The 10,600-nt window shown below is 36.7% G+C and overlaps 9 protein-coding genes across 9 annotated transcripts; 4 read left to right on the forward strand and 5 right to left on the reverse strand.

The window, feature by feature from the left end:
* Window positions 1-33: 33 nt before the first annotated feature.
* EIN_018940 (replication factor C subunit) lies at window positions 34-488 on the reverse strand (the record flags this gene model as incomplete). The annotated part of the gene is made up of 1 exon (XM_004257248.1): window positions 34-488. A coding segment is annotated over one exon (455 nt), but the record flags the coding sequence as incomplete, so codon positions are not given.
* Window positions 489-705: 217 nt separating this feature from the next.
* On the reverse strand, window positions 706-1,812 carry EIN_018950 (replication factor C subunit, putative; the record flags this gene model as incomplete). Its single annotated transcript, XM_004257249.1, has 2 exons — window positions 706-799; window positions 920-1,812. 2 exons carry the CDS (start codon window positions 1,810-1,812, stop codon window positions 706-708), a joined length of 987 nt encoding a protein of 328 aa, XP_004257297.1.
* Window positions 1,813-2,270: 458 nt separating this feature from the next.
* EIN_018960 (serine/threonine protein kinase nrc-2, putative) lies at window positions 2,271-3,461 on the forward strand (the record flags this gene model as incomplete). The annotated part of the gene is made up of 1 exon (XM_004257250.1): window positions 2,271-3,461. One exon carries the CDS (start codon window positions 2,271-2,273, stop codon window positions 3,459-3,461), a length of 1,191 nt encoding a protein of 396 aa, XP_004257298.1.
* Window positions 3,462-3,816: 355 nt separating this feature from the next.
* EIN_018970 (hypothetical protein) lies at window positions 3,817-4,411 on the reverse strand (the record flags this gene model as incomplete). The annotated part of the gene is made up of 2 exons (XM_004257251.1): window positions 3,817-3,854; window positions 3,901-4,411. 2 exons carry the CDS (start codon window positions 4,409-4,411, stop codon window positions 3,817-3,819), a joined length of 549 nt encoding a protein of 182 aa, XP_004257299.1.
* Window positions 4,412-4,696: 285 nt separating this feature from the next.
* Window positions 4,697-5,122, forward strand: EIN_018980 (hypothetical protein; the record flags this gene model as incomplete). The annotated part of the gene is made up of 1 exon (XM_004257252.1): window positions 4,697-5,122. The coding sequence occupies one exon, from the start codon at window positions 4,697-4,699 to the stop codon at window positions 5,120-5,122; it is 426 nt and encodes a 141-aa protein (XP_004257300.1).
* A 57-nt stretch (window positions 5,123-5,179) lies between these two features.
* EIN_018990 (hypothetical protein) lies at window positions 5,180-5,857 on the reverse strand (the record flags this gene model as incomplete). Its single annotated transcript, XM_004257253.1, has 1 exon — window positions 5,180-5,857. The coding sequence occupies one exon, from the start codon at window positions 5,855-5,857 to the stop codon at window positions 5,180-5,182; it is 678 nt and encodes a 225-aa protein (XP_004257301.1).
* Window positions 5,858-6,137: 280 nt separating this feature from the next.
* On the forward strand, window positions 6,138-6,458 carry EIN_019000 (hypothetical protein; the record flags this gene model as incomplete). Its single annotated transcript, XM_004257254.1, has 1 exon — window positions 6,138-6,458. The coding sequence occupies one exon, from the start codon at window positions 6,138-6,140 to the stop codon at window positions 6,456-6,458; it is 321 nt and encodes a 106-aa protein (XP_004257302.1).
* A 95-nt stretch (window positions 6,459-6,553) lies between these two features.
* Window positions 6,554-7,073, reverse strand: EIN_019010 (hypothetical protein; the record flags this gene model as incomplete). Its single annotated transcript, XM_004257255.1, has 2 exons — window positions 6,554-6,865; window positions 6,909-7,073. 2 exons carry the CDS (start codon window positions 7,071-7,073, stop codon window positions 6,554-6,556), a joined length of 477 nt encoding a protein of 158 aa, XP_004257303.1.
* Window positions 7,074-7,878: 805 nt separating this feature from the next.
* On the forward strand, window positions 7,879-10,574 carry EIN_019020 (hypothetical protein; the record flags this gene model as incomplete). The annotated part of the gene is made up of 2 exons (XM_004257256.1): window positions 7,879-10,339; window positions 10,441-10,574. The coding sequence occupies 2 exons, from the start codon at window positions 7,879-7,881 to the stop codon at window positions 10,572-10,574; spliced, it is 2,595 nt and encodes an 864-aa protein (XP_004257304.1).
* Window positions 10,575-10,600: the final 26 nt, after the last annotated feature.

Consider the following 10,600-nt stretch of genomic DNA (forward strand, 5'->3'; position numbering starts at 1 on the left):
AGGTGTGGTCGTCGTACTCCGGTCTTGACAAACTCTCCACAGATGTTTCTCTTTATTTCAGAGAAATTCGCATCGCCCTTATCCTTTGAAAAGACCATTACATGTCTTCCACTTTTCGGGAACACCAAATTCTTCTTCACAAAGTCAAGTGGTATGTTGATGAGCACAGAATGCCCGTCGTACTTCCCCGCAGTTATTATTTGGAACAACACCAATGCTCCATACCCATCACCAACACAGATGTGTGGGTGATACTCTAATAATGAGTCTAATTGATAATAAAAAGATCCCAACGGGTTAAGTGGGGCCATGTGGACGGTGTTTGTATCATAAAAGTAGTTCAAGTATACTCCCAAATTACTATGGGGTCCTTCACAAACACCGTGGAAGTACTGCACTCTAAATGGGTTGGGGTACATCGTGGTTGGCTTGTTTTTCAAAAACCTTTCGCTCTTGATGTACTGCACTTCGTTCTCCCCAACAGCCATCTTTTCTTTGCCTTTTCCAGTTGTATGTTCTTTATAGTTTAATTATAATAAAAATATAATTTAACTCTAGTTTTACTACAAATGGTAAACAAAACTATAACAAAGTGAAAGATTGTAACAGCAAAACGGCTTTTTTTATTTTGGTAATAATAATAATAGAAAACTATTTTAATAGTAAAACTGTTATAAACTGAACCATATTTCAATTCCTTGTTGTCTAGTCGATTTTTGCCTCAATCTTGAGAAGCTGAAGTGCCGCTGCGAACGCGGCTGTCTGTGTCTTCTCGTTTCCTCCAACAGAGAGATTTCTCCTACGAGTCACTTTATTGTTTTTCAACGCGCCAAAGAAAAGATACAGTCCAATGCAAACCAAAAACTATAAGAGTATAATAAAAACCTATAATTTAAATTAAAAGAAGAGAAGAACAAACTCAATGGTAGCGAGTGCTGTGACGCACTTAATTCTCGCATTCTTGTCGATCCCCTCTCTCACCTTGATGTCGACAAGTTTAGGAACTACCCGATTGATGATGTCATTGAGTGATAACCCGCCGACGATCAAGTCTTCAATGGCTTTATATGCTCCAATAAAATCAGAAGATAACATCTGAACGAAGATATTAGTGATCTGTTGTGGCGTTGGGAGCCCGACCATAGCGAAGAGTGTTTCATTAGAAATTTGGTTGCACGTCATTGAGAGAGCTTGAAGTGTATTGATGATGGTCCGCGCGTCGCCTTTAGATATGTCGATGAGGGACTGTTGCGCGTCTTCGTCGACAACCATCTTCTCTTCGTCCGTGATGTGTTTCATAATCTTTTTCAACGCCTCTGGCGACAACGGACCAAACCTAAATTTCGCACAACGGGATTGGATCGCTGGGGTTATCAAATTGACTTCATTGCATATAAACACAAATCTGCAGTTACCAGAGTACTGTTCTAAAGTCCTTCGAAGCGCGTTCTGAGCGTCTTTTGTTAACTTGTCGCTTTCGTCCAACACAATGAATTTGGTGCAATTGGTGTAAAGTGTACGCGTCGACGCAAAGGACTTGATTTGTTCTCTGACAACATTAATTCCACGTTCGTCTGACGCATTCAATTCAAGCACCAGCGCTGTATATTTGGGTCCACAAATTTGTTTCACAATTGCCAGAGCCGTCGTTGTTTTTCCTGTTCCTGGCGGTCCATAGAACAGAAGGTGTGGTAATTGATTTGCTGAGATAAACTGTTGTAATGACTCCAATATGTATTCATGGCCTTGAACACCCGAAATTGTGGTGGGTCGATATTTCTCAACCCATGGAAGACTTGGTTCCACTTCCATAAATACAAGCTTTACTATTGTAAGTTATTTTTTTAATAAAAATAACTATATATATATTTATAATATATATTAATATATATTAATAATCATTAGTATTCAACTTAATTAACATTATTCTAATAAATTAAGTTAAATTAATTTAAATTAATTGATAGTACATTCAATAGTAATACATTTTAATATAAATTGCTTATAAAATAAATAAAATTTTCAAATTATTGATATTATTAAACATTAGTTTTATCAATTAAATAAATTGATCTATAAATAATGTAAATAACAAAAATAAGAAAAAAATGTTTTACACCTTTTGTATTACTGAACTTCAAATTTTTTTTGGTCTTTTAATAAGAAAAAGCACAACAAACAGAGGTCTAATAAAGTAACATTCCCAAAAAAGCGACTCTAGAGTACATTTTAAGTTTCATTACTCTAACTTGGAGGAACAAAAAAATCAGATGTCTGTGGCGAATGTTGGCCAGTCCAAGAGTTCGGAATCAGACGATGACTCACCTGGTCCTATAGCGACTGCTGCGTCGAAAACTGTAGAATCTTTGAAAGGAGGGTTAGCTCCTCTAATGACTTTATTTTCACCTATCAAGCAATGTGAGTTTTTGACTCCGACGGATTTTAAGAAAATTGCGATGATTGGACGCGGGAGTACCGGAAGAGTCTTTCTCGTGCAACGGAAAAACACGAAGGAGTATTACTCGATGAAGGTTATGGACAAGAGGATAATTGAGCTCAACAAGAAGCAGAATCGCGTCGACTCTGAGCGTGAAATCCTCGAGCGTCTGAAACATCCATTTTTGGTGAACTTATATGCCGAGTTTGAGTCTCCGAAGTATCACCTGTTTGTCATGACTTACTGCGCTGGTGGGGATTTCTGGAGATTATTGAATCGACAGCCTGGAAAGTGCTTTAAAGAGAACGTTGCCCGATTCTATTTAGCTGAAGTTGTTTGTGCTTTAGAATATCTTCACATGGAAGATATCGTGTACCGCGACTTAAAGCCGGAGAATTTATTGTTACACGAGAGTGGTAATATCATGTTAGGCGACTTCGACTTAAGTAAAGTGAGTGAGAAAGAAGAGGCTGCTGTCTTCAAGAATGGCTTATTTGGCTCGTCCGAAGTCGTCGTCGAGCCACAGAATTTCAGAAGTAATTCATTTGTCGGGACAGATGAATATTTAGCGCCAGAGATCTTGTCGAAGACTGGCCATTCCGCTTCAGTCGACTGGTGGACGTTAGGTGTCTTGATGTATGAATTTTTATATGGGTGTAACCCTTTTGTCGCAAGTAGCAAACAAGAGACGTTCCAACGCATTCAAAAGGGCGAATTTTCATTTCCAAGACAACACCGATACCCCGTCTCAAAAGATGCAAAAGATCTTATCAGAGAATTACTCGACATCGATTCAGATGACCGTTTGGGAAGTAAAGGTGGCGCGCCAGAAATCAAACAGCACGACTTCTTCGCAAGCATTAAGTTTGCGCTGATAAGAAACATGACGCCACCTATAGTCCCTAAGCTCATGGGACCTAGAGACGTTTCTAACTTCTTCCAGTATAAGCCGTATGACGACGATGTACCAGATGACTGGGCATACGTCGAAGAAGAAGTGTCAGCTGAAGACAGCGAAGGGTAATAAGTGCTGGGACGAGGTTTTGTGAACTCGTGTTTGTATTGTTTTGTGTTACTGTTTTTAGGCATTTTGCCTCTCACTTGCCAGTCCATTTGCTTAAGTTTTTGGTGGTTTCACCACACACTGTAATAACAAATGCTATAAGTCTAATTACTTTTATTAATAATGAATGGTTTTATCAGAAGACAAGACTTGTTCACACAAAACCAGTTTTGCCATTTCAATTTGGCTAACCAAGAAACACCAATGAAAATACGAAGAGAAAAAGAAGAAGTACAGATGAAGGAAAGTAAAGTGAAAGTAACAGACATAATGATTTACACACACCAATTTTCAATGAATAAGTCACTCAACGAGGTCAGAACCCGCTGATAACTTCTTTAATTAACTCGACGACTTTCTATGAGTTTCTTTGGACCTATACACCAACAACAAAACAAACATTTCATAACCATTGTCGACTCCTCTTCTTTATCACACCACTCCAGAAGAAGACCAAAAAGCTGGTCGGACTCAATAAATAACTTTTTGACGTTTTCTGTGATGGGAAGTTGCTGAAGTTTACAATCCTCGTTCTTCTGAAGTGCTTCCCCAAGCTTTGCGCGAGCTAAATTGAAGACAAACTGCTCGGGATTCACAGAAACGTCGTCTTTGGTTAGGGCAGTATACTTCTCGATGTACATGTTATAGGCCGCGCGAATGTCCGTCCACTCTTTCGGCGTAGCAGCAAACCCTTCGAGCTTTTTCGCGTACTTTGCGAGTGTTCCCGAGAATCGATAGAATAACCCGAGGAGTTCACTTGGTGCCATGTCGTGCGGGACATTTTGCATGACAAGACGAATAGCGCTATTGATAGAGTTCCATTGATCGACTGCATTTGACATTGCTGGGAAGTGAGCTGAAGCGGTTGGGAGGGAGAGTGTGAGTTTTGTGATATCGATGAGGTCCTCCATTTTCGCCACAAAGTCCTATCTTTTCTTTGATTTTTGTTCGAGATCGTGTTCCACTTAATTAATTCTCTTTGATTGGTAACAAATACTACTTTTTCTATATTAATTTAAATTTAATTAAATAGAAGAAAAAATAAAATTAAATAATATTAATTATTAATAATTAATATTAAATAGAATACAAATAGAATTCAAATAGTGTTCAATAGTATTGAACAATAATATTATAATAATTGTTATTAATTATAATATTATAAACTACACAAACTATAATAACAAATTTGTGAAATGTCAACCGACGACACCGTCATCAATGACGTCGAAAGGATGTTAGTCGTCGCTTCAAATCAAATTCGTGAAATCTATGACGTCTCCTCAGACTATCAAGAATCAAACAAAAGCAAATTGGTCGAGTTGGTTCAGAAGTTCGATCACTCTTTACAAGAAATTAGTGTCTATTGCGAGGGAGTCTCGTCACAAGCAAAAAAGGACTTGGTGATCCCTAAACAAGTCATTCAAGACATTGACAATGGTCATAAACCCGATTCATATGGAAAGGAGTGTGTCGATAGTTTTAAAAAGAGTCACCAACTCGAGCGGGTTCGGAGCGAAGGACTTCAAAAGCTCTTTACGTGTCTCTGTGCTGAGATTAATGAAACATTCCCTCAAGACTTAGCGTCGAACATCATCACCGAAGCGACCTTGGATTACTAGTTTTTATTATAATTATTTTATTATACATATATAGTACAATGAACAGCAGTCTACAACTCATTTAATTGCCTTTAAAAAGTTTTCAAGACTCTCTTGTGGGCTTTTACTTGATGAATATCGATCCATGAAAGGACTTGGGCTTGGAGAGTCCGAGTACGAGTCAAAGAAATCTTTTGGGGTGATTTCTTTTCTCTCCAAGATGTCTTCCTTTATCTTTTCAATTCTCTCAAACCCAGTTTGGAGGGTCTTGACCTGCTTTTTGAACAGATACAAATTGACTCGAGAGCACATTGAACACTTATACGTGAACGCAGTGGACCGTTTTGGAAGGATTTTGTGTGGGTATTTCTTTGCAAACTGTTTGCGTGTGAGTGTTCTCAACAGTGTTTTTGAATCGAACGATGAGGAGCAGTATTTGCAAAAATACAAATTAGGGTTTTTTGGAAACTTTACTTTTGAATCAGTAAATTCGCTCAATTTTGTTATATCGGGGAAAAAGTGGCTGTTCTTCATATTAATATCTTTAACAACTTTTTTCTGCGCGTTGATTTTGTTGTTGAGATCCCCTTCAGCAATTTTGACTATATCATTAAACCCATAGTTATACCATCGACTCGGAAACAATTTTGAAAATGAATTCATAAATGACGTGGCAGATGCTATGGTTTCTGCTTCCTCCGTGCTTATGATTGTCGTTTCAACTCTCCTCTCCACAATACTATCTTGTACTTCCATTCACGTCTTTCCAGTTCATCCTTTATTAGTTTTTTTTATTGATATATTTAACTATAATTATAGTTAAAAACAAATTGTATAATTTATAGCAAATTAAATTATAAATTTGTTCTGTATTTTTAGTTCAAAACAAGCGTTGAAAATGTTATTCAAATGTCTGAGATAGAAGTCAGAGTTTCAAGAACTCTTGAAAGGAAGTCTAGTAAATGATAATAAAAAGAACTAGACGAGTATAGTAGAACAGACAACTGTAAAATCTAACTCGAAAAGGCAACTGAGTATGAATAAAGGTGGTCTGCGAGGTGGGCCAGTCTCCCACTCGACTACAGTGACGATGGGGCAGAAACGGAGTTCCGGGTCATTTGCGAAAGAGAAAGACGACAAAAAAATTTCGCATTCAGTTGGGCAACTCCCAACTGCGGTGTGCACGGACTCGCCGATGCGATGCGAGAACCCGGGGTTTTCTAATATTAAAAATAAAACACTGTTTGAAGATGATAGTTCGGAGACGGACACTCCCGTAGTAGAACAAAAGCACAAAGTCAAACAACAAAGTCTGGAGAGTCCAGACGACGACTTTACACTTGTGCCTATTAATTAATTAATTTATCTTTCACTTCAGAATTGGTTCTTTTTTTTAGCTTTCAATTTCATCAAAAAGTGTATGGAATAAATCTTACTCAAAAGTATTAACAATTAAAGGTAAACAGCCATACAATTGTCTTTAAACTGAATACCACACTTCTCATAAAACCCTTTCACCGTGTTGGAACAATCTAAGACAATCTTGTAACACTTGGTCGCTCGCGCTAAATCCTCGAGACATGTTATTAAGGACTTACCTATTCCCCGTCCTCGATAATTGATAGAAACAGCAACATCTTCTATATGACCGACTAACCCACCACAATGAATGAATTTGCGTTCTACTAATAAAGTGGCACAAGCGACTATTTTGGTGGTCTTGGGATCTTCCGCTACTACCACAAGATGGCGGTTAATAACTCGCTTGAAGTGAATTCTATTTTTAGATTATGAGAAAAACACAAACCATCTCTTCAAAAAAGGTCTTGAACTCGTCTTCAGTCATTTGACATGAAGTAAGCTCTGCTAATAAATGAGTAAAGCCTTTCTGATAGTCTCCAAGCTCTAAGAAACGAAAGTCAAGGCCACTGAATGATGGGAATTTGTATGAGACTGTCGTGATAACAGACATCTGTTGTTTTTTTTTCTAAGATGGAGAATATGTTTTTCTCTGTCTTACTATTCTTACTCAAATATATTCTTTGTTATAAAACTATTCATTAACTACTCATAATTTTTATTGAATGGAAAAAAAAAGTTTGATGAAAAAACACTCTTGAAAAGTTATCGGTTGTTTTTTTTCTCTTTTTGTGTGTTTTACTGCAACTGTACTTTTTATTCTACCGATAAAAAACAGAAAATATTTACTTGGTTCTGTTAGTTAGTTTTTATAACAATTATTACATAATTTTTTTATATAATTATAATGGTTTCAATTTAAAATTGTTATTAATAAAATTTAAAATTTTTATAACTATTTAATATTATTTTTATATAATTTTTTTTAATTCAATTTAATTAATTTGTATTAGGAAATTATTAAATACATATAGATTTAATAGTTTATTTTTAACTTATATTTGTATACCATAAATAACTATTAAGTATAGTTGTTATTATTTATTCTTTTTAAACACAAATAAACAATTATTTAAAACCTAAAAACAAAAATGAGTTTGTTTTTATAATAAAACTGTCAATAATTATATTAAAATGATAATTAAAAAAGAAATTATATTTTTAGAAAAAGTAATTTCAAACTAAAAGTGTTTTTATTTTCCAACGAATATTTTTGTCAAAATGGGAAAACACCTAAAAGAAATTTATCACATTTATATTTTTAATTTTTTATAAATAAATTATAAAAATTATTATTTTTTACTAAATTTTTAATTGCTTCTCAATTATAATCGAAAATAAATCTTTGATAATCAACTATGGCGTCTTTGCAGAACGAGCAGCAAGTTGAGGACGAAGGGTATTTAGAAAATTCAATGGAGAGCTCCGACTCCTCCGAGTCTCCGAAGATATCTAAAACAACTAACTCGACTGGGACATCGCAAGCAACTTCGACGGAGTCTGATAGTAATTCCACAAGTACAACAGACTCCATAGAACAGCTCCAAGAAATTGTCGACGCGATGCAAGTCCAAATCAGAAACTACAAACAAACCCTCCTCGAAACACAAAACCAGTTGCATTTACAAATCACAGACCTTCAAAACAAAAACGCGGAGTTGGTTAGAAAGTCGTCGGACAAAGACGACAAACTGTTTAAAGCTGCTGACACGGTGAAGTCCCTCATCGGCGAGTTAAAGGAAATGACTGACAAAAACACCAGTTTGCACTGCGAGATATTGAAAGACAAAGACGACTTAGCTGCACTATATAAGCGGCTTGGACAGCTTGAGAACACAAGCCATGTTGGAAATTTGAATGAATTGGAAGTGTCGTTAGTCCTCAAGTTGGAGCGAAATAAAGTGGTAAGTGCGGACGTATTGACAAAGAGTGCTGACGAACAGAAGAAGGATTTAAAGCTCCAAATTGAAATATTAGAAAAGAACTTGATGATGAGTAAATCGGACATCTTAGCTTTGAAGTCTTCGAATGGAGACCTTACTCAAGAACTTTCTAAGAAGAACGATGAGAACCAAAATGTCAAACAAAAGAATGAGGAATTGTCAGAGAGCAACAAAACCCTTAATTTGCAAATCAACAAACTGACTGACGAACTCTCGAAGATCAGAAATGTGAAGAAGAAAACAATATCTATCAAAGGAGAGTCGAACGAAGATATTTCAATGAAGGAGGCTGCATTGGAAGTGATTAGGAAAATCAATAACTCACAAACAAAGATATTCGACCAGCCAATTTATGACGAATTTGCACTGTTTCAGAAACAAAACAATTTCACCCCAAACACATTTGCCCATGTTCAGCAAAAGTGTTACGAAACGTTGAAGGACGACTTGGACAAGTTCATGAAATCGTCGTCGCTAATTACAGTACAGAAGGCAACGGACTACATCGACATATATAAGGAAGTCTCAAGTCGAACATATTTCACCACTTTCGTGAAGACACACTCACCAAATTTATTGAAATACCACAACGTCCTTGCTGATGTTATCAACTTCAACTCAAAGTTTGGGAAGAAAACAGTGAAACGATCACCGACGCCGGGTATTGAAAACAATCAACCTCAATTGATACAAAGACAAAGAAAGAGGAGACCAACAATTAGTATTGCAGATGATTTGCAAGAGGACGGTCTCAACTTCTCGGCTTTCAAAGAACGAAAACAAGTCCCGCTCACGGTCTCTGACTCATTTATTACACGAAAAAACAAAGGAAGCCCTGAGATACTCTCTGAAAGTGGCGAAACGCCAGATAAAGTGTTTAAGAGCGAAGAAAGTATGGACAGTGAAGAGAATAAGGAGTATACTGATCATTATAAGAACTTTAAAACTAAAATGCTTTGTTGGACAGGTAAAGAACTTTGGGCGTTTAAAGAGCAAAATGCAGGTAAAACGGCGGTTGGGATATACACAAATTTCAGTAAGGAGGTACCACAACAGATATTCAATATCGTTGGAGAAGTCATTTCGGTGGTGTATCTAGACTCTAATGTATTTGTTGCAAAGACAGATAACAGTGTTACTGCGTATAACATTGCATCAAAAATTGGGAAGAACATCATCGACACAAGTGACAGTAACATTGCGCATATGGAAAGCTGCGAAAGGAAGGTACTTGTCTTTGTTGAAGGAAAGTTTTACTACGAGATCAACGAGCGCCTCGAGAAGACTGTGCGCAAGTTATCATTATTGAGTGATATTAAGACTGTCGCGATTTGTGGAGAAAACTTGTGGGTTGGTACATTGGCTGGTCTTAACGTCTTCAACACGTTTAAAAAGAAGAGTAAAATTGTCAAAGGAATTCCCAAGGGAGAAATATCGCAGTTACTCCACGCAAATGAAAAAGTGTGGGTCGTCCTTAACGATGATATCAACGTGGTCGACGTTGAAACACACGACGTCGTCAAAGTGCTTTCTCTTCCAGTGCAAAAACTTAAACTGATAGGGAAATTTGTTTGGATATTACTGCGAAATGGGTCGGTTAAGGTGTACGACAGCCAAACCCTTGAGTTAAAAACAGAACACAGTATATCTCGGTTTACATTATACGACGCAGTACCGACATTCAAACCAAAACTCGACAACACCGAGAAAGAGATGAAAGAGTGGGTTTGTGTCTTGTGCGGAGAGGAGAACAAATTGTTCCAAGTTGGAACACCATTCCCGTTTCATGATTGGTGTGTAATTGAGAATCAGTCTGGTACTAAGACGTGTCGGTGTTGTTCCAAGAAATTCAAGTCTGGTGGAGTGTTTTGCCACAGTTTGTTTTTGTGAATTACATTAAACTTTATAATACAACACATTATACACAAGTATTCTATAAGTTAATAGTTAATTCAAGTCATGTATAATAACATACAGAGTGTTGTGCCGTCTTTATCTGTGACAAGTGTCGAGGTAACCCAGAAGTCTTTTCGTTGATAACTAACACGGACACATGTAGTGAATATTCTGCTTTAAAAGCCGAGTTTATTAAAAAGGAAAAGAAGAAGTAAATTTTGCACTTCCATTTATGACTGAA

This window comes from Entamoeba invadens (assembly GCF_000330505.1).
Source record: "Entamoeba invadens IP1 unplaced genomic scaffold scaff_1105074724629, whole genome shotgun sequence".
NCBI lineage: Eukaryota > Evosea > Mastigamoebida > Endamoebidae > Entamoeba > Entamoeba invadens.